The 23,756-nt window shown below is 37.8% G+C and overlaps 1 protein-coding gene across 5 annotated transcripts in view; it reads right to left on the bottom strand.

Moving 5' to 3' along the window:
* Positions 1-23,756, bottom strand: part of PPARGC1A (PPARG coactivator 1 alpha) — a 466,423-nt gene that overhangs the window by 35,899 nt on the left and 406,768 nt on the right. For all 5 annotated transcript variants that reach the window (XM_082389218.1, XM_082389214.1, XM_082389217.1 and 2 more), the window contains exons 3-5: positions 5,745-5,939; positions 3,165-3,287; positions 2,089-2,293 (exon numbers count right to left, since the gene is read on the bottom strand). In XM_082389218.1, the coding sequence (XP_082245344.1) occupies positions 2,089-2,293; positions 3,165-3,287; positions 5,745-5,939 (523 nt within the window). The remainder of the gene's footprint in view (positions 1-2,088; positions 2,294-3,164; positions 3,288-5,744; positions 5,940-23,756) is intronic.

Raw genomic sequence — 23,756 nt, 5'->3', positions numbered from 1 at the left:
TACAGAGAGCACACGTGAAGCTCCGTGCAAAAAAAATGACAATATGTTCAATAAGGCAACCTCAGAAAATCCTCTTAGTTAATTGTCTCTAATTGTTCATATATTTTCTACATTAAAATTTTGAATAATAATTTAAATAATCCCTGAAACCCAGCATTTATTTCCTGTTGGTTGTTAACAACCAGCCATGTTTGCATGTTTATTTTCTTTTAGACCTCTAGTAACTACAGGAATTTTTTTTTTTTTTTTTTTGGTTGTTGTTGTTTAACAAGCTTTGTTCTATTCTGGGATATACTTTTGATGCCTCACCACAGATATATACCTTAAAAAAAAAACAAACCCTACATACAGCAGGTTTTATCTAAAGTATATGTCTTTCACAGGCCAATTTAGTTCTTCACTGCCATGGTTTGTAACAGATTACAATAATATTTAGTGGTACATGGATTGACAAAATTAATAAACCCTCGAAATCCAAAAGGACCAAGTAAAATTTTTAAAAAAGACAAAAAACCCCCCACTTTAAAACATGTGTTGCTGGACTAGGTTCACTGACTACAGGGTTCCAGCAAGTTTGAGGCTTCAGATTCAGCTCCAGAAAATGAACATATGACCAGCACCATGTGGGGTGTAGCCCAGTGAATTCCTCATTTCAGGTCACCCACTAGAATCCCACAGCACGTCTGGTTCTGCACTGAGAAAACTGTTCCAGCACATGCATGTGAGAGGCCAGTCAGGGTGCAGCAAACTGAGAGACTGTGGCCCATTTTGATAAATATATTTCCTTGAACGGACAGAAAGGGATGGACGGTGATTTTGAGATATCCACCAGGGAAAATCTAATTGAGAGCCAATTAAAAATATTAAAGGAATATGAAAATCCCAGGTTTATGGTGAGGTAGGGATGAGAGAGGGAAATTCAAAACACTGGAGAAGAAAAGACGTATTAAAAGCAGCAGCAACAGCATACCTGTATGAAATAATCATGGTTCAAAACAGGGATCAGGGGCTACCACTCTGCAGCTGGAAGGGGAATTGGGGAAACAAAAGGGAAAAAAAAAAAGAGGTGGATGTTTATAACTGCTATTTTAGAACGTGTCTACTTCCACTACAAAGTCAGAGGTACAGATGACGTGGAAGTTAAATATTTTAAAGCAACGGCAACTTTCTACAGGCTCTCGTTGGGCCTCTACAATTAGAATATTTTGAAGGAAGACAAAGAAAGAAAGGAGGGAAGAAAGAAAGAAAAAGAAAGAAAGAAAGAAGGAAAGAAAGAAAGAAAGAAAGAAAGAAAGAAAGAAAGAAAGAAAGAAAGAAAGAAAGAAGGAAAGAAGGAAAGAAAGAAAGAAAGAAAGAAAAGAAAGAAAGAAAGAAAATGTATCTTTGCTAACAGAGATTTTCCCCAAATCACCCTGATCTGCCTCAGGAGGATCAGCCTTCTAGTAACGTATGGGGACAATAAAAATCACCCCAGATGTTTAGTGCAATATAAGCTTATATTTTTTAAATAGAAAGCAAATTTTTTAAATATCCAGGAATTTCCAAATCCTTATTTACAAAATAAAATTTGTGAGTATACCATGTAGTCTAGAAAAAAGAAGAATGCACATCATAAATGAGAGACTGCGTAAATACTATTTACTATTTCATAAGGGATAGACAGCAAGCAAATCAACAGTGCCTCATTTTTTTTTTTCCATTATTGGAAGGGAAAAAAATAAAAGCTCTTTCATGAATTGGCTAGCCCGGCTTGCTCAGAGCTTCAGTTGTCTCAGCAATTCAGAGGTTCCTACAAACCTCATCTGATGTTGCAATTCCCTCTGCACCACCCCTGGCTCCCCACCCGGCTAACATTTCAGGTGCCTTCTGGTGACTGTGAATTAGGCTGTATCTCAGCTAAATAGGATATGTTCAACCTGTGTCCAAGGAAGGATTTTTTTTCCCCCAGCTATCATAAAGTGCTGAGTTCTCCTTCAAGAGAGACACCAATGGAACAGAAGCCCGAAGTTTGGGTCTCCTCAGCCCAGTGCAGGCTTGCCCTGCCCTCTGCGCCCTCATCCGCAGCTTGTGTTTGGGTCCACAGCCTACCTTGTAAATGTTGCGACTGAGATTGTGTGTGGGCCTTCTTTTTGGAGGTGCATTTGTCTCTGCTGCTGTTCCGGTTCTCTGTGGGTTTGGTGTGAGGAGGGTCATCATTTGTGGTCAGATACTTGAGAAGCTCCGAGCAGGGACGTCTTTGTGGCTTTTGCTGTTGACAGATGCTCTTCGCTTTATTGCTCCATGAATTCTCGGTCTTAAAAGCAAGGCATAAAGAAAGCTAAAATTGGTGAACTGAACCTTATCAGAATGGATATAGGTTTTCTGAAGAGATGAGATTTTCAATGAAGTGTTCAGTCTAAGTGTACTAGATCTATGAGCTGTGAATAATTGTTTGCAGAACAAGGAAAGAAAATTACATTTAAAATTCCTAAATGACATTTATGCAGCTTTTTATTTCATTTCTCCTACATTTCAATGTTCCTACTCAGCAACATGTAACTAACAAGACCCTACAGCGCCTTTACTGTGAATAAAAAAAAAAAAAAAAAGCCGGTTTAAACCTTAATTTGCCACTGATTGCCGGAGCCCAGTATTCACAATTCTCTTAAGTACCCCTTAACGCTCCGTTTTCACTCACAGTGAATGGCAAGACAAACATTGTTTAATACAGCCCGCTAACCGAATTATGTCATTGCCAGCATTCCATGCAATTAATGGCAGAGATAGATCTTTTGTGGTGATTCCAGAGCAATCTTTCTCAGGTTAGACAGCTGGTAAAATGGCAATCCAGCATCTTAAAGTCACTCATAGATGATACCAGACTATCAGCAAATTGTATTGTAGCCCACGTTGCTGCGTGTATTAATAAAGTAGGCAAGAAGTAACAGACAGTAGAACTTTCATTTCAATCGTCCAAAGACAAAGCGTTGATGAACTCTTCCTAGTTTAAAATAGGTAGAGTATTGCTTTTGGAAACCCATTTCATAATCTGTTTCACCATTAGGAAGCCGCTGCAGGATTCCAGCTGAATTAACACATAGAAACCTATTGTTTATTTTATAGCTTTAAGCCAAAGTCCCTTGTGATTTCCCCTCCTGTATTAAAAAAAAACTTTACATTTGTACCTTAACAACTGCAGGGTTTGTTCTGATCCTGTGATTATGGTTTGCATGGTTGTGGGTACTGAGGCCACTGCATTCATTATAACTTAGCTGAGTGTTGGCTGGTGCCAGTAAGAGCTTCTTAAGCTAGAAACATATCAAGGAAGAGAGAAAGCAAGAAACGTTAGGCATCTTTTCAGCATTAGAATAAGCTGTTGAAATTTTAAACTTAAAATTAATTAATTTTAATTACAAAAATGAATTCACTCTAATCATAGTACACCTTAGCACAATAGCACTAAGGAAACATTTTTAAAAAGTAAGAAAAAGGGGCTTCCCTGGTGGCGCAGTGGTTGAGAATCTGCCTGCCAGTACAGGGGACACGGGTTCGAGCCCTGGTCTGGGAAGATCCCACATGCCGCGGAGCAACTGGGACCGTGAGCCACAATTGCTGAGCCTGCGCGTCTGGAGCCTGTGCTCCGCAATAAGAGAGGCCGCGATAGTGAGAGGCCCACGCACCGCGATGAAGAGTGGTCCCCGCTCGCCGCAACTAGAGAAAGCCCTCACACAGAAGCGAAGACCCAACACAGCCATAAATAAATTAATTAATAATTAAATCTTAAAAAAAAAAGTAAGAAAAAGTTTGGCATCACACTACAAACTGTGAAAGCGTTACCTTCTCCTACATTTGAGACTTAGTAGTATCTACCTTAATTTTTCTTTCAGATAAAGTAAGCCAGAAGAATCTTCCTAAAAGGATTTCCAAATACCTATGAGGTGAGAAAAGCTGCTTTACTAAATGAAGACTAGGGGATTTGGGGAGGGGGGGGGGGCTGTACATTTCCCCCTCAATAACCCAAATGAATCAAGGGGCAATAAAGAAAAGATTCTGTGATGTTTTGAATCATGTTTCACAATCAAGTGTAAAACACTACTGATTCAAATAATATTTCAGATAAAAGAGTGGCTTTCACTAAAAAGAATTTTTAAGTAGGTAGAGTCCTGGCCTGTAGATCAAGAGATCTGGGTTCTGGCTTAGGCAAAGCATTTCATCTCTTTTGACCTCTTTCTCTTCATTTGACTTGCTGGCCTTCCAGGACCTCCCTGATGGGATATGTAGTATGACTCTGAGTCAACAGCCCCTCCCAACTGAAACCACTGTGTGGATGAAAATCGTTGGGTATCCATGTAAAGAAATCAGAGTCTAGGGGCTTCCCTGGTGGCGCAGTGGTTAAGAATCTCCCTGCCAATGCAGGGGACATGGGTTCGAGCCCTGGTCTGGGAAGATCCCACATGCCGCAGAGCGGCTAGGCCCGTGAGCCACAACTACTGAGCCTGCGCGTCTGGAGCCTGTGCTCCGCAACAAGAGAGGCCGCGACAGTGAGAGGCCCGCGCACCGCGATGAAGAGTGGCCCCCGCTCGCCGGAACTGGAGAAAGCCCTCACACAGAAACGAAGACCTAACATAGCCAAAAATAAATAAATAAATAATAAATTTAAAAAAGAAAAAGAAATCAGAGTCTTAGGCAGCAAAGCCAATGACACTGGCACATGGAAAAACTGGGGAATACATATGTTACCATTGCTTATGAGATATTCTCCTCTAAACCAGAAATCTCGAAATGGAAAGGCATATAAGTAGGGTCTCCACAGGTTTACATGGAATGCTTTTAACATATAGAAACTTAGAGACGGGAGAGAAACAACACCTAGATGGCAGGCCAAAGCACACTATTAAAGTTTGCAGGATGGCATTCCATAATTTACATTGCATGCTATTACATCAGATTTATGGCAAATGACAAATGGCTACCATAGCTGAGAAGGTAAACTGTGTCTTAGAACTAATAAAATCCTGGTCGAGTACTGCACTGAAAAGAAAATTCACTCTTCATTGCCAATAAATCTACTCTTCATTGCCTACCATAAATTTAGGTAACTTAGGTGGCAAATGTGCTATTATTTTCCAGTCTTCATAAGAATTATGGATCCAAAGCCTTGAAATACTGCATACTCTTTGATCTACCTTCTATTTCTAAAATAATATGCATGAGAATAAAACTACAAATATGTCAATTATCATACAATTTATGATGGTGAAAAAAAATAGGAAAAAGACTAAATATCCCCACCATAAGGGATTGCTTAATAAATTAGTTCATCTCCAAACAATAAAATACTATGCAACCATTCAAAATTATCCATCTATTTAAAATTCACGAACATGTTCATGATATATCTTAAAACAAGAGATTTCAATAATTTTTGATACTAGAGATTATTTGAAATTACAGGTGAACTTTTTGTCTATTCTTTTTAGTTGTCTACATTTTCTAAGTTTCTAACCATAAACATCAATAATACTAAAAGATATAAAAACCTACAAAAGGTAGTTTTAAAAAACTGCAGTGAGACCACATGAAGACTGTATTATCAACATTTTTCAACACAGAATCACAGAATTTGCAACTCTGAGTGTGCTTGGGGATTATTTTGGCATCAGTCTAAACGAAAAATCCAAACCTTATTGTTACTACATCATACCCACGCAGCGGGTAGCCAGAGGCAACTCCAATTCCTGTTAAACAGTAGGAAGGGTTCTTACTAGAGACGGCTCTTCTGTTTCCTGAGGCGGAGGGGTGCCATCAGGTATGGAGGAAGGACTGGCCTCATTCTCGGTGGTCACATCTCCATCTGTCAGTGCATCAAATGAGGGCAATCCGTCTTCATCCACAGGGAGACTGTCCAGTGTCTCTGTGAGGACTGCTAGCAAGTTTGCCTCATTCTCCTCATCTATCTTCTGCAAAAAACAATAAAACAGAAGAAGTCATGAGTTAGTTCACATTGGGAGATGAGTAATCTATTAATCAGCATAGACTGAATATGTTTACCCAAATGAATATGCGATACATGAAATTTGGAACGTCTGAGCCAGAACACAAGATCACGTCTTCCTTAAATTCCAAATCCCTTTTGGTCTGAATCACGCAATCAATTAATACCTTTAGTGTACCAATCTCTGATTGTTGAGCTGTCCAATTTAGCTATTTATTGTGTCGGTGTTAACACTGCTAAATACGATTCTGTCTTGTTCACAGTCATTTTCCGTATATTTATGTCTTGTTTCCTTAACTAAAAGAGAAGATTTAGAGAATCTCAGGGCTTGAGAGCATTTTAATTATCATCTATTGCATCATCAGATATAGTGTTTCAATCTCCTGTACAGCATACCCACCAAAATGTTTAGATAACCCTCTGTTTGAACACCACCACAAACTGAAACTATACCAAGAAAAACTATACACTTCCATGGTTTCAATTATAATCTCATCACTGAACACTCCACAGACATTTATTTCTCTCCCTGACATCTCTCCCAACTTTAGCCATAAATCTATAACTGCCTACTGGACATTTCTACCTGATAAGAGCTCCCTTATCTCAAAATCCAAACTGAGGACCTTTCGTGGAAAAAAACCCAAAAAAACAAAACCAAAAAACTTGCTGTTTCTCTTGACTTTCTGGGTTTGGATAACAATTCTTCAGGCCCTAAACTCTGGAACCACCTTGAGTTCTCTGTACCTGGCCAGTCACTAAGTAGAACCTTACTTTGTAACATCTCTTGGATGCATTCATTTCTTGTGACCAGGGGTACTTTCTAGGGCAACATCGCCTCTAACAGGGGCTCTTCCAAACATGGTTTAACTCATTTTCGCACCTGCCACACTCATTTCCACCAACACATCCTTGGAAAGCTCATCTTCAGTTATTCATTGCACAAATATTTTTGAACACCTACTGTATGTCAGGGCCATGCTAAGTGTTGGAGACACAAGGAGAAACAAGACAAAACTCTGCCCCTCTGAGAACCCACCAGGGGAGGGAAAGAATCTGTAAACAATGTATTATAAAAGAGAATATTCATTTATTTCAGCACTCTGTAAAAAAAACTCAAGATCTTCCAAACTGGAGCTTATACCCCTTGTCTATAGGTCAATGTGCTATATTCTTATGTACCTGGGCAACCAGTGCCAATGCGGGGCATACAGTATAGACAGTCATTGATTACTTGCTGAATAATTCATTGATCTGCATTTTTTTACCTAAAATATATGTTGTGTAGATCACTTTCTTTTCCTTCTTTTAGCACTTCACGTTGTCCAATCTGACCTGCTTCATAAGTCATTTTTTTAAGTTCTGTACGCTATGACATTAACAATATCAGCTAAATTATCCCACGCAGATCCTATTACAAAATACACCTAAGCTGCTGACATCTAACGAAGTCAGCAGTGCCACACTTCCTTTCTCTCTAGCACTGAACTCCAGTTAATTGACCTGACAAAATTACAAGAATCACAGAATAAGACAGCTAATCAGAAAATCAAATTGTATTACTAGAGAAATTAGGCAGGCGTTTATCACGTATACATTCTATTTTCACATAAAAATTGCTTTCCCTCCTTACTGATGATTCTCCATCCAGGAGGAAAACTATGAACGTCTTTCTGTTTTGGATTTAAGAAAGCAAGAAGAGCCATAGATACTCATGGTAGACTTTATTTGGCACTTTTAACATTTGTTTCCATCTCCCTAATGGCCCTGTACTTGACCTTGTGAGTCAAGTGGTTTGGGGCACACAGTGTGGAGTAACAATTCTAGGAGTTTTTAGACTCTAGTGTAGGTGGTAAACCCTAATCAGAAGGTGTGAAATGGGGCTTCCCTGGTGGCGCAGTGGTTGAGAATCTGCCTGCAGATGTAGGGGACACGGATTCGAGCCCTGGTCTGGGAAGATCCCACATGCCGCGGAGCAATTGAGCCCGTGAGCCACAATTACTGAGCCTGCGCATCTGGAGCCTGTGCTCCGCAACACGAGAGGCCGCGATAGTGAGAGCCCCGCGCACCGTGATGAAGAGTGGCCCCCGCTTGCCACAGCTAGAGAAAGTCCTCGCACAGAAACGAAGACCCAACACAGCCATAAATAAATAAAAAAGAAAGAAAGAAAGAAAGAAAGAAAGAAAAAAGGGCACAAGGAAATCTTTAAAAAAAAAAAAAAAGGTGTGAAATGTTAACTTCAAAATTGCACCACTTCCTTCCATAAATTGGTCAATCCTTTAAAATCCAAATTGCTCAATTCAATAATAAGACTTTACTGAGCATCTCCCTCACCCTCAACTCTTCTGGACTCTGTCCATGTAACCTTAATAATAAAGATACTGAAATAATTTGCTCCTATTTTCTGCAGAGGATCATAATCTGGTATCCAAAGATGCCAATCTCTCCCTTTTAATTTTGATTTCGATTCTCCCACGTACCAAAAACCAAATTCAGGTTATTAAACTATTCTGAATAAAAGTTATATTTAAATGAAATATATATTATTTTAAATCATTTCAAAATCATCTCAAAATCTCAAAATCAGATTTGCACTAATATAAGTATCCCCATATTGCCTAATAAATATAATCTTTGAAAATGACTCAAGCACACACATTCATGCTTACACACACACACACACACACTCACACAAGCACATGCACAAGCACTTTCAATAAGTTGGACATTTTTTCCAGGTATCCCAGTTTTCAGAAAGGCTTACTTCACTGAAGTTCAAAAAGAGCTCAGGAAAAATAGTTAAGCATGTTTACCAGTAAATTAGTAATTTTGTTTACTCCAATTTAAATTTTGCGTTTGGCTTCCCAGCAATACTACAAGCCCCTATTTGCTTTCAATCACATAATACAATAGTCTTAGTTCTATCCCTAGTGTAAACAAACGACGATAATTCTAATCAAGTCAAAATGACAAAGAACACTTAAATTAACTAGTTTTCTTCAGTTCCTTTAATAAGCCTGGGTGAGTGTACACCAAATACAATGGCAGAAATACTGGAGTTTGATAATGTCATAATTAATTTACAAGACTTGATTAACCCACCAACTATTTAAAGTCTCCTCTCTCCTGAAACCACCATGGGAGGGGAGGGTTTGTGGAATGGAAGACTGGCATTGTGTGGGGGGGAGGGGGAGGGGGGAGGGGGAGGGGGAGGGAGGGGGAGGGGAGGGGGGAGGGGCAGGCTGGTCTTAAATCAGTATGGAACAGTGGGACTGTAATCACTATTTACAGGCAGTGTCCATTAGAAATAATTATTAAACCTTTTTATTATCATCCTTGTATATGTGTGACTCAGAGAGGTGCTCCAAGACCATTTGTTTTAATAAAGTTGTTCTTGAATTAAGGTAGACACGAATGCTATGATTTCAAAATCTCTGTCTTCTTCCGTCATAGCAGACTGGGAAGAAAGTTTGATGACACTTCCGTGTTGAAGCTCAACAGATATTCGTACATGTAAAGTTGAGTGGACACTGTCCCTCATTCTGACAATTTCAATTAATTTGGTATGAGTTTCAACAATCGAACACCCCAGAGAAGGCAACGCATGTGACCAAAAGAACTCAAACAATTAATGTCACTTTCCATTATTGCTTCGGTCCCAATTTACAGAGCAAATAAATGAAAGTCGCTGCAGACAAAGCCCACTGGCCTACTAACACATGTCTGTTCACAGGGCAGGGAAATACATGAGTTAGGAAAAATGCCATTGCAAGATAACCTTTCCAAGACTCGGCTCTGATACTGCTTTCTAATTGTTCAAAATTACTGTTTTTATAAAAATATACTAATTAGCTCCATGTAAGTTGGAAAAGAAAAGCAGAGCGGTGAAAAAGAGAGAGCAGATCACCAACTGGGTGGTGAGCTACAGCTACACAAATAGTTCAGTCTCCTCTGGGGGCAGAAAGGCAGAAGTAAGGTTGGGAAGCAGACAAGGAACATTTCCATGTGGAACTCTGTGGCTATCAAGCCGCATTTCCCACGATGGGTTTCAACCTTGACCTCTCCTTACATAAAGGAAGTCCGCAGCTATTCTTCTGACCTAAATAAAGGTCCTTGTGACTGTAACACTTCAATCTCTAAGGGCTCTCCAGGAATAAAGAAGGCATAGCAACAAAAACTCACTAAAGGTGTAAAGAATTTCCAGTGACAGATATACATACATGTATACTAACAAACCACAATTCAGAATGTGCAACAAATCAGAAGCCATATCGTGTCCTTAATAAACGATAGTTCAGAACAGTCAATAAAACCAGAAGATTCATTACCTCTCTTTGGAACTGTTGGGTCCCTATATGAATTGCACTAAGTGTGATATAATTCAAAAGGTACAGTTGAAGGAAGGTAGATTCTGCCCCTTCACACACCCCAAGTCTCCTCAAGATTGAAATTTGGGATCCAGTGTATAATATCTGGGCCTTGTTCCTTTGTGAGCAGTTGGCAAAACGATCTTCCAACCAGTTACACATGGTGGGGTAGACAATGCATTCAACTCACCCAAATGCACCCAGAGTGAATACATCCACTAAATTAAGGAGGAGGTGAGGGACTCTGAGATGCTGACGCCTGAAGGGAGAAACACAGAGTGCAAAACTGCATGAGGTATCCCAAAGATTTTTAATGCAGACATTCTGGAAGGACCATGCCCTGCTTATGATAGTAATTTTTTCCACATCTTGTAGAATTGCAATTATACTCTGCATCCCCAGATTCTTACACTCGCTTGATCTCTGTTTGATAAAAATAGTTTAATAGCCATTTAATCACAGCTTCATTATCTTAGCTCTCTTAATGCGAATTAGGCCAGGAGAATTCTTGCTTCCTCATTAGTCAAATCATCAATAAGAAGGAAACAGTGGGGTCTTCTTATCATTCATTAATCAGTTTCAATACCTTAGGGGCTGTTTACTCCGAGATCAATCTGTGTGAGAGGTCACTTAACCTCTCTGAGCCTCTATTTTTTTACTATGTAAAATTTCGAGTTGTTATCTGCCAAATTCCTATTACAGAATTTTTCTGCACTCATGAGTAATAAGGAGAAAAAAAAAAGAGTTGATAAAGGCCTGAGAATTCTTAAAGAAGGTGCTCAATAAACATCTCCTGTGTATATGCCCATCATCTTGCTTACCTGTATTTGAACTTCATTCTTTGAGCACGTTCTACTGCCGACTCTTAGCACTGGGCCAGCTTCCTCCCAAATTCCCAGCATGCCTTGGGCTTCCTTCTTGCCCCATCCTGCTGATTTGGAAGCAGCTAATGCAGACAAAATTAACTCCTACTTTAAATGAGGCCTAATTAAGAAGGGAATTCTGCTAGAGTAACATCTGGTAATGTATTCTGAAGCCAAATATAAATGACATTTTTGGATTATCCACTATATTGGATTATTTGTTCCAATAGACCCCACCAGGAGTTGAAATAAATAAATAAGAAAGTGAATTTTATGATAGATTCAGGGGCTCAAATAAGGAATACAATTGATCATAGGTGTCCCTTTCCTGAATCACCATATATAAAGTGTTGTACCACTGTTTCATGCACAAAAAGGCAAAAAACATTTGCATGTATCAAGGTTGGTTTTGATGTATAAAGTTTGATTCAAGATTTGCAAGAAGCTGAATTCAAAATAAAGAAAAAACTTTTCTTCTGAAATGAAATAAAAAATAACAATTCGGATTAAACCCCTGAAATAGAATTTGAGGTTTTTAGTTTTTTTAAAAACTATTTTAATGAGGACAGATAACACTTCACTAATTGTTTATTGCACATGTCTGCTCTGAGTAATCTGAGTCTTTGCTGAAGAGGTTGTTAAATATTTTGAATACTATTTTCAAACAATTCTTTTTCCTTCTTTCTTCTCTCTCTCTCCTTGAATGCTCTACAATCCACTGTGGTTTTTCTTGTTTTGCTTACACCCAGGCATGGGTAACAACAGCATGTCTGTCCACCTTCTCACACTCCAAATCAGGCAGAATCCCCACATGGCACTTCTTATAGGTTGCTAACTCTTACCCCATTCCATAGGAAGAGTCTCTAAAACACTCTACTAACTTTTTGCTTAGCATATGGAATAAAGGGCTTTGAAAATGGGATGGTCACTTGAAGGCAGAAAAAAAAGAAAACAACTTAAGAAATCTCAAGCATATATGCCCAGCAGAAAAATAATCAAGACAATAAAGACCACCTTACATCATATCACACATTTCTTATAAAAAATACTTTTTCATCTATTCATTTCTTACAAATACCCCAAAAGTTAGCTTATTCCTCTATTTTATTCCCAGGAGAGATACAATGAGTACATTAGGCGCCACTGTATTTGCCCTGTCAGATGCCAGAGTTGCTGGTTGTACGATATAGTGGCTAACAGGAAGAAACAAATTTAAATTTCACTGTCTAGGCAACTCCCCATGAAACTATAGGCTACTTAAAATATCGTGTACGTAAATGTGTCTACACACACCACACCCCTCAACACATACAAGTCTGCATTTCAAGGACATATTTGAAACAGAATCTATGTATATGTGCATCTCAATCTCTTGAGTGTATTCTACATAGTCAATTGTCATTGACTGTGTAAGTGTATCATCAGTGCATGTATTCTTCCTCCCAGTTATCCACTCTAACTGAAGAAAGCAATGAACAAAAACTGAAGATAACTCCTGCAAAAATAAAATAAAATAAGGATCAAGCGGAAATAAATACAAGCAAAACTGAAGGATTCCCTCCATAGATATATTTACCTGTGGGAGTCCATTTAATTCCTGTTAATACTTACGCTCCTATTTAAGCAGGCATAAAATTTAGGTTCACATCTGCACTTAGGCTCTATACTAACTTATTAGCTTACATCACACACTCATGAGTTAATAAGCATGTCCTGAACATATGGAGTTCATTATTCTGAAGAGGTCACATGAGCCAAAAGTGTAAATACAGAAGTTCAAGAGAAAGGCCTAAGAAAATCCTGGTTGATGCACTCAAAATGAGCTAGTTAAGGGGTGGGCGGGGGAGATGTTTCATGTCTATTCCTCACACTATATAGAGGAAGCAACTGGGTTGTGTCATCAAACAGGAGGCTTAATAGACCTGAAAAGAGCCAGTAAGGCATTCCATTTGTCCTCAAGTTTAAAACAAGAGAGAAACTGGGCAGGTTATAAGAACACCAGACTGGAAGTCAAGAGAATGGATCCTAGTCCCATTTGGACCACCAGCTATCTGTATGGCTTACGTCAAACAACTCAATTCCGGCTGCCCTGCACATGCTAGAATGGTCATTCTATAGGCTCCCAACTGGCTTCCTGTTTTCACCCTTGCCACTTGCCACCCCATCCCAATAGTCCATTTAGTCCATCCCAATAGTCCATTCCAATAGTCCATTCTCAACCCAGAAGACAGTGGTCCTGATAAACCTTGAGTCTTATCTTGCCTCAGTTTTGACCATGCCCTCCATGGCTTCCCATGTCTCTAAGAGTAAGAGTCAAAGTTCTAAGAGTGACCTACCAGCCTAGGATCACCATATAATTTATCATCCAAGCCAGAACACTTTTGAGAGTGACTGGGAATAATCAACAATCAACCACTGGGGGCTTAACCCAGACTACTGCAGGCTAACTGAGATGCATTGTTGGTTGCCCTGTATTAGACCTATAGCCTCTGATGCTCTCAACACCCCCATTTATCAGGCTGAATCCTTTCCAAACACTCTGAGCTCCTTACTAGATCACAAAAATGCCAGGCATTCCTCTGCCCCAAGGCTCTGCACCTGCTGTTTCCCATTTCTAGAAGGTGCTTCTGCCAGAAGGCCACATGGCTTGCCCCCTTTATCCCCTTATTTACTCAGATGTTACCTTCTCAGTGAGACCCTCCTAACTTCTCCAAACACAGTCTATCCACCTTCCTGGTTTATTTTTCCCTTTGAAACTTACTGCTTAACTGAAACTTAACTCAGTATATATTTTAATGACAATTGTTCATGTCCTGTGTAAAATAGAAGCCCTGCAAGGTCCATCTGATCGCTGGTTAAAACATGTGACATATAGTAGAAGCTTAATTAAAATGAATCAGTAATAACTAAAAAGTCTAACCAGTTCTAAGAATATAATGTGACTTTTCATCCTTTTGTTATTGCCACTGTTGTATCCTCTGTAATTCCCACCTCTTCTCACCCTCAGCAGATTTGTCTTGATAATAATGTTTATGTTAGGCTCTGATTTAAAATAGCTTCCATTCATTTCTCATGCATTTTTTGTAAATCCATCTTTTGTAAAGGAAGAGTTTGGGATGGGTCTTGTAAATGTAGAGATTTACTCTCACCAATTCTGGTGTTTGGAAAGATACTGGAATGCATTATTAAGCAATTAATTTGCAAATATCTCAAAAGAGCCAAGAGAAAAATCATGCCAGACCAACTAACTATCTGTCCATGCAGGAGCATCAGGCTCACTAATCAAGAGAAAACAATTGACATAATCTATCTGGATTAGAGTGAGCTTCTTTATTTCATACCTTATAACATACTCGTCTACAAGCTGGGAATATATATTACTCTTAGCCAGAGGGTTTTTCAAACTGTGTTCCATGGAACCTTGGACATCAGTACAGTTACTACAAGGATTGATTGTAAATATTTTAGTATATAATATATTTTATATAATTGAATTCATATACAAATATAAATAATTTGCTTTTAGAAAGCAAAATGTACATTCAATTGTGTTATGTATCTTATCATAAACACAGTGGAGATCACCACTGCCTTAACCTGCCAAGTTGAATCATTTGGTATTGGTCTCAAGATTTAAAAATATCTTGAGATGTGCACATGAGCAGTTTAAAACCTGAAGCCATTTACAAATACTCCTTTCTATGAGGCAGCGTTTTCTCCATCCTCTTCAATCAAAACAAAGTACAAAATAATCAGTTGCTAAGATTGCTATAACATACCAATCATTATCTTATAACCCAACTTCACTTTTTTATGTTCATTTAAATAGTACCAAAAATATTATGACATATAAATGTTATTTTGATTTCAAAAATAGTAAACAAACAAACAAAAAAAAAATAGTAAGTAAAAAAATAGTAAAATAAAAGGTCAGCAGCTGACCTTTACTGAGGGCTTCTCATGTGCATGGTGATGAGTTAATTTCTTTATGCATATTATTTCATTTAAACCACCATTAACCCTAGTAGTAGCCCCAAACTCATGTGGCTAATAAGAAGCAGAGTTGGATATCAAAACAGATACATCTGATAAAAACTTGTTCTCCCTCCCTTTCTTTATATGTTGGGATTTTACGGAAGAAATTATTAGAACAAAAATGAAAGTGGGCATGGGCTAGTCTAATCTATATTCACATTTGGGGGGTACAAAATCAGTTGGAAAGACATGTCAGTTCATTATCAACAGGTAGGGACTAAGGTGAAGAAATATAGTTACATCCCATGAAGCAGAGTTGGCCTTCCATGTAGAAAGAGGTGGTTTCTCTGAGATTGCTTCTTACTAGCTACTGCTGGCCCAGTGTTACTGCCTATCTTTAGTCCTACTGGGTGTGATTTTCTCTTCGATTAGAATGATCTCCCCTTTCCCCTTCATTTTTTTTCATATCTCTGACTCCCACCTCAAAGCCTATTATAAGTGGTCCTTCTTTAATGAAAAGTTTTTCAACAAATCCAACACATACTGGTATCTTCAAGACTTTATAATAGTAACCTGGATCCCTGGTTAGAAATACAGATTTCTGGATCCCACCACATACCATCAAATCAAAATATCTAGATCAGTGTTTCTCAGCTTTGGCACAATTGACATTTTGGATCAGATCATTCTTTGTTCTAGGGGGCTCCCCTGTGCCCTGTAGGTTGTTTCACAGCTTCCCTGACCACTACCTATTTAGATGCCTATAGCACCTCTCCAATTGTGACAACCAAAATTGTCTCCAGATATTGCCAAATATTTGCCAGGAGGCAAAACTTCCTCCATTTGAGAACAATTTCCCTAGAGAAACAGTCCAGGATTCTGTAGTTTTGATAAGCACACCAAGTGATTCTGATAATCATGCAAGTTTGGGTAAGTTGCTATTTTGTGCCTGTTGAGAAATGTATAAATCAAGTTAGAATACACGATTCCATGTATGCTAGATTGATCTCTTCTCACACATGCAATTCTAGTAGTGCCTAATAGTTATTAATAACATTTTTAATTTATTCTATGTGAATGCTTATTTCTAATATCTTACATTAATGTGCCTAGGTGCTTTACAGCCTTACTCCCCGAATTTCTTTTGGATTAGTTCTACGGCATTTTACTCTTTTTATTACCAATCACTCTCCTCTTTCTTCAGCATTTTCTGACCATCATCATTATCGTAAAGTTCATTTTCGTTTTGTAGCCTATTTGATTACATAGGCTAGATGCCAAATGATTCTTGAGGATTTTCTTCTATATACTTTCACAGAGTTCTTAAATATTTCTAGACTTCTTAAGATTTTTTTAAAGATCAAAAGCACATAAAAGCCTTGTAAGATTTTCATGTTCTTATGAAAGAGGCAGTGAGGCAAAATATAGATTCTGAAGTTAGATTGCCTGAGTTGGGATCCTGAATTCATCCTTACAAGGTATGTAACCTTCAGCAAGTTACTTAACCTCTCCGTGTCTCAGATTTCATGTCTGAGAAGTGCGTTATAATAATGACTTACAGGGACTTCCCTGCTGGCGCAGTGGTTAAGATTCTACACCCCCAATTCAGGGGGCCCGGGTTCAATCCCTGGTCAGGGAACTAAATCCCACATGTATGCTGCAACTAAGAGTTCGCATGCCACAACTAAGGAGCCACCCAGCACAACCAAATAAATAAATATTAAAAAAAAAATTTTTAATTAAAAAAATAAATAAAACTCTGGGCTTAATTTAAAAGAAAAATAATAAGACTTACATTGTAGGGTTATTTTGAGACTCAGTTGTGCTAATCCATGCATATCATGTAGAACGGTGCCTGATATATAGTAACGACTTATGTTTGCTATTATTAATATTATCATTATTATTGTCCTCATGCACTAGACTGAGTTCAAAATAACTGAGACCAAATATAAATTTGTTGAAAAAATAATATGAAGGAACACAGAGTAGACTTTGAGGTAGGGATAGAGTATAAACAAATGAAGGGAAACGGAAAGAACATTCTACTCAATAAACTGACACAATATAGAGATTAGAAATGTGGCATCAAAATTATTAAATACACGAATGCTCAGAAACCCTTACAATTTGTATAAAGGTCATTGCCTACCTGTTACTTGTTAAGGCTAATATGTCCGAGTTAACAGGCATGGTTTGACATAATCCCTGGATGCTTGCATGTTTATTACATGAAGTGATCACCTGAAACCCATATCAAGCTGAACTTTGATATCTACACTTGACATACACTCGTGCACACACAGGCATAAATACCATATTTATGTGCATGTTTATAAATGTATGTTTTTATTACTTACACATATTTATTGAGTGACTACTACGTGCTATAATCGTTTTTCTAGAAACTTACATTTTACTTTGGTAGAGAGAAGATGGCAGACCTTCCAAAGATTAGACTAATATATACAGATATGTATAAATATATATATACATATATAATATATAAATAATATAGAGTATATATACATATTACACAGAGAGAGTACATATATATAGAGAGAGAATATATTTGGTTCATTTATATATATACATACATGTAATATATACATACATAGAGAGAGAGAAGGAGACAAAATATTTGGAGTATATAGATAGACAAAGAATGGAATATATGTGTGTGTGTGTGTGTATATTTATAGTGTAAACGCATATATATACCGTATTGTGTGTGTGTGTGTGTGTGTGTGTGTGTGTGTATGAGAGAGAGAGAGAGAGAGAAAGCATTTGAAGTAGCAAGCCATAATACCTGAGAAAGAAATATTTTAGGCAAAGGTCAGAGTAAGTACAAAGGTCCTGAGGTACAAACTTGCAGTGAGTAAGATATTAATTTTTCCACGGTTTACATATTGGCAGAAGGGTGAGGGAGGTAATATTGAAAATATTTAAAAAACATTCCACAAGAGCATTGATCAATCAGAACAGCAGCACTAGGGCTTCAGAGAGGACACTTACTCTAAATGACTCATAAAGTTTTACTTTTTTAAATTAGCAGATTATACTAACCCTGGGCATAAGCAATGTTTTTTAGATTGGCTCTGTAAGAAACATTTATAATAATTTTCCGTTACAACTAATAAATTCTCTCTAAGATAGTACATTTTCTGTCCCAAAGAAGTGCTTAGAAGGCACCATTACAGAGGCCAATGCAAAGCTATTTGTTCCTAAAGACTTAGCACCATGAGCTATGTGTGCAAAACGTGCAGCTGCAGATGCCTGGCACCTGGATCCAGATGGTATATTAAGGCTGGTGACGCCAAGATGCAGGTGATGTCAAATGATCTGATTACTGCAATATTCTGGCAATAGCATTAAAATGAGAGAAAACTGTCTCAAGGTAGTTAGAAGCTAATCAGAGGCAAGGCTGTCCTCTCTATGGGGCCATCTAGGGTGAAGGAAATCAAAGTGTACATCCTGATAATCCTCTGTGCCACTCCTGGCCTGTCCCCAAGAGAAAAGGAGCCATTTAGATCCTGGGATTGGACCTTGGACTCCTTGAGCACCTTTCATTTTCCATTAAAGTGTTCCTGCACAGAGTAGTGGGTTGTCAATAAATACTTGCCAAATAAATACAATATGAGAAGTTCATCTTTTCAATGACTTTGTAGGTACGTATTTCACATAGGTTTGGGTTTCCAAAGCATCTGAGTAAGTCTGCAATCTCCTAGGATTTAGAGATTGAGCTTCTCTTAATGCCAGACTGAGTGCAACCCTCCTGAAAAAATCTTTAAATACTTTATACTGAATTCCGTCTGGATACAGAATCATTCATGATGGTCAGTGATTTATATGCATACCCAGTTAGCAGGCACAGCAGTGTAGCCTAGGACATCCAGTTAGACAAAGTGGCTAATAACACCAAAGGTAACATATTCAAAAGTGGCCTTGAAAACTGTATTTTTTAAAGTGTATGTGCCTTTAACAACATGGGAAATGACAAGAGAAGTACAAACCAAACTGGATAAAAATTAGAGAGTTACAGAAAGGGGAAAACAAGCCTCATATAATGATAGAACATAGTAACAGAAATACCAAACAGTAAGAGCTAAAAGGGTCAACTCATCCAGCCATATGATTTTGGAGATTAGACGACTGACTCCCAGAGGGTTAAACAGACTTTCTCAAGGCCAATTAGTAACTGATCTAAATCTATACTTGTTTGTGGCGTACGGTTTCCTTATTTTTTCTACTATACTATGTTGTTTCCCAGGAGAATTAAAGGAAATAATAGCAAAGAATCTTTCTCATGCACTTGCCACTTTATTCTTTAGGCCTCAACATTGTTTAAAATATTGTAAATGGCAGTGTGTACATGTCAATCCCAAACTCCCTAACTATCCCTCCCCTCCCCACCCTTCCCCCCCACCTTGGTAACCATAAGTTCCTTCTCTGAGTCTGTGAGTCTCTTTCTGTTTTGTAAATTAGTTCATCTGTATCCTTTCTTTTTAGATTCCACATGTAAGGGATATCATACATATTTCTCTTTCTCTGTAAACACTGCTATATTTAAGATGGATAACCAACAAGGACCTACTGTATAGCACAGGCAACTCTGCTCAATGTTATGTGGCAGCCTGGATGGGAGAGGAGTTTGGGGGAGAATGGATACGTGTATATGTATGGCTGAGTCGCTTCGCTGTGCACGTGAAACTATCACAACATTGTTAATCAGCTATACCCCAATATAAAATAAAAAGTTTAAAAAAATAAAAATAAAATATCGTAAATGGAAAGTACCCGTTTCAGTCCTCTATAGAAATGCTGGACTACAATTAAGTTGCATGTCTGTGCTTTTCAATAGACCATAAGCTTCTTGGGAATAGGAATCATGATGTGCATGTCAAACTGAGTGTCAAAAAATGTTAACGAATATTTATTGAGTATCTACTAATGTGCCAGGCATTCTTGACAGCGGGAATATGAACAAAATAATTAAAAAATGAACAAAGTAATTAAATGTCCCTGCCCTCACAGAGCTTATTCTAGCAAGGGAAGACAGATGATTAACAAAATAAATTACTGTAAATGAAGTAAACAATTGTGAGGAATAAATGACTAGATAAAATAATAAGAATTCCACTTTTATTCAAGAAAAGCCAAATATTTTTAAAAATCAGATTTATTTACAAAACAGGGCATGACTTTTCCTTAGAAAATATTTCATACTGGGATAACATAGAAACACTTAAACTATTGAAAATATAATTCTTAGTACAAAAACTTGACTCAAAGAAAAGTTTCCTGCTGTCTTTCACAGAAAGTAAAAGGTATCTGTGAGTCTCAACTTTAGCTACATATTAGAATCACATGAGCATTTAAAAAAATATTTATGCTTGACACCCCCCTATTCCCACCCCCAGAGCAACTAAATCAGTATCAGTATCTTTGGAAGTAGGAGTTAGTATTTTTATAAAGCTCCTCTGGCAGGATTCGGGAGCCAGGACTTAATGGTAGAGTCTTTGAGGGAAGGTGAAAATACTTGCTATGATCTATATTTCATGGGCTTTTCTATCAGTGCAGGCCAGTGTCCCACAGTGAGTCGCCCTGAATTCTCACATGTTCCACAGAATGTGGATGCTTCACCTTCATCCAGCGCACATCAAATCTGGCCCCTTTGCTAGGTGAGGCTTTCTTTCCTGGGTCCTGTTCTCATTTCAATTTCCCACTCAGACTAGGAGCTGAGAGTTTGACCTTTGAATCCCTGGGTTAGTTCTGTCAGTATCTCTCTCCAGCACTGGATCCTTCTTTAGTGCTCGTAAGTCCATCAAATAGATCTTTTTGGCATATGGCAGGGACAACCACCAGCCAAGAGCCTCATTGCTATGACTGCTGCCATCATACTGGATCCCTTCTTTAAAAAAAAAAATCATCACAGATCACGTTAGAGTGGCCTCTGGCTATAGGCTGGGCAGGCGATGAAAGCTTGGGTTTCAAGTAAAAAGACGTCCAGGAGAACACACACAGTGACAAGCTACATCCATGAAAATGATGATACAGATGTATATCATTAAGATGAAATGTACCCACTAAATACTATTAAATCAATAAAGAAATTTAGCAAATAGCACTTGTTCAGCCCATGATCTATGCATGTATATGGGGGAAACATCTGAAGGAATAAACACCAAAAATTACAAGGAAGTGAGACTTCAGATGACTTTAGTTCAATTTGTCTTTTCTCTAATCATTCTGTAATGATCACTTTTGTATTTATAAAATAAAAACATAAAAACAAAAAGCATGTGTAGTAATGTGATAAAAGGGACAAGAGAAAAAGCTTAAGTGTGATTAAAGAGTTAATCCAGATCAGTCCAGGTCTACTCAGCTTTGCGGCTCTGGCTTAGAATCTGCCTTCCTTGGACCTTAATTTTCTCAACTGTAAAATGGCAACTGAAATATGCCCTGGTTATTCCTGAAGGTTACTGGAAGTGGAAACATTGTAATACCTGTGTGTTTTAAGGAAGAGTTGAGAAGCAATACACAAAAATGTAGTGCTAAAGGTACATGCATATCAGATAAAATCATTCAAACACTATTTACTGAATTTGCAATATACTTCCATAGTTGAATACTTTATTTAAATTTAGTTCTTCCTCCCAACACCCCACAATATCAAGCAGACTACAGCAACCAGTATATGAACAATGACAGAATTGGCTGAACCAGGACAAAAGTATCATTAAAAAAAATAAAGTACCACTGAGTCATAGGCAATATAAACAGGGGGTATATAGGAAAAGAAAAGGTTATTGTGTTGGAAGACTCTATAGCAAAGCCATGGAAGGGGATTGAGAAAGGACTCTGACACCCTTGTTGCCCCAGCTGACATCAATGGTTGTAGACAGACTTTCCAGGTATGTTTGTTGGGATGATGTCAGCCTGCTGTAATCTGTTCAGGGGTGAAAGATCTGATGTTATCAGCTAAGGGTGGCCCTGGAGTAAATCCTTTCACCTCTGGGCACAATATGAAAACATACGGCTTTAGCAATTGACAGCAAAATAGTTCTGAGCCATCACAGCATCAATCGCTGCTCACTTTGTCCCTGGCAGAGCATTCAGTAGTTCAATATTCCTGAAACATTAACCCAAGGTCCCTCATTTTGCTTCTGTTCCTATTGATATCATGTCCACTGTGAATACTTTTAAAGTAATAGTCAAAATCTTATGAGATTTGGCCTAAGAAGAATAGGGTTCAAGTTCTGATTCTGTCACAGACTAGCCTATATCCTTAGAGAAGGCATTTGGGCCCTGTGACCCCAGTTCTATCAACTGTATATAGAGGTAGCTGCTTCACAACATTGAGGTAAGGATTAAATGAGATATTGGACAAAAGAGTACCATAAAACACTATGTAACTGTTTCCTACTATTTCTCTAGTGATGTTCCTTTTAAAAACTCATTTCAAAATGTTACCCTGTCAATAAAAGAGCAAAACTTAGGAGAATATCCTAAGAAACCCTAGGTAATAAGAACTTAATCTATTACCTAAGATGAGCCATTTCACAATCTTTACCCCTGATTAAATAGCCTTTCTACTTATATAATAAATTGGGTTTAGTAACTGATAAAACCTTATAGATATTGCCTTCAATTTGGAATAGCTGAACTAGGACAAAAGTATCATTTAAAAAAATCAAATACAATTGAGTTGAAGGAAATATAAACAGCAGATATAGGAAAAGAAAAGGTTATATGGTGCTTGAAGATGATAATGGGAAGAAATAATTGATTCATCTTATCTAAAAATAAGACTAGGTAAAATAGAGTCCTCAGTAAATACAGCAGGTATTGCACTTTCATTTTTATATCTTTAAAAAATGGGAAAAAAGCCTCAATACATATTTAAGCATTTTGAAGTCCACAGCCATGTTTTATGTGGCTTTATTCATTCATTCCTCCTTTTATTCATTTGTATATTTAGAAAATACTTTTTGAATGGCAAGTGTCTAAGACACACAGCCATGGCTCTAACAGACACCGTCCCTGTTCTCATGGTGTTTACAGCATCCCAGCTGCTCAGCAGTCATTGGTGTAGAATCTAACATAATTATTTAAACAAAAAATGAAGGAAAAATAGACTAAAAAATGAAAAGATGGAGAAAAAGAAAACTGAAAATCAAAGAACAGGAAATTAGAAGGAGAATGGAATAATTCATAATTTTATCATCACTTTTAGTTAGAAATGAAATACTCTTTCCATATTATACTCTTTGTTTGGGCTGTGGGCTTCAGAAAATAATTACTGTCTTTGAAATGTGAATTAAAGTTTTAATCACCACACACAACTCTTCAACTGTTCTTTATTCTTAAACATTGCCAAGATCTTCTTTGGGATCTATAGCTATAATAAAACATTAGAAGAGAAGCAAGATTTTTCCTTGAGCTTCTGTGACAGTGATCAGAGTATTATTGCCATAAAGGCCAAATAAAATCAAACCACAATCTACCAGGGAACTAAAAAGTAAACTCTTGTTTTGGCAGAAACTATCCATTTCTGTAAAGTACAAGTATGACAGC

This window comes from Balaenoptera borealis (assembly GCF_965194805.1).
Source record: "Balaenoptera borealis genome assembly, chromosome: 4".
NCBI lineage: Eukaryota > Metazoa > Chordata > Mammalia > Artiodactyla > Balaenopteridae > Balaenoptera > Balaenoptera borealis.
Note: the sequence above shows the minus strand (reverse complement) of the source record. Positions and strands in the feature narration are given on the sequence as shown.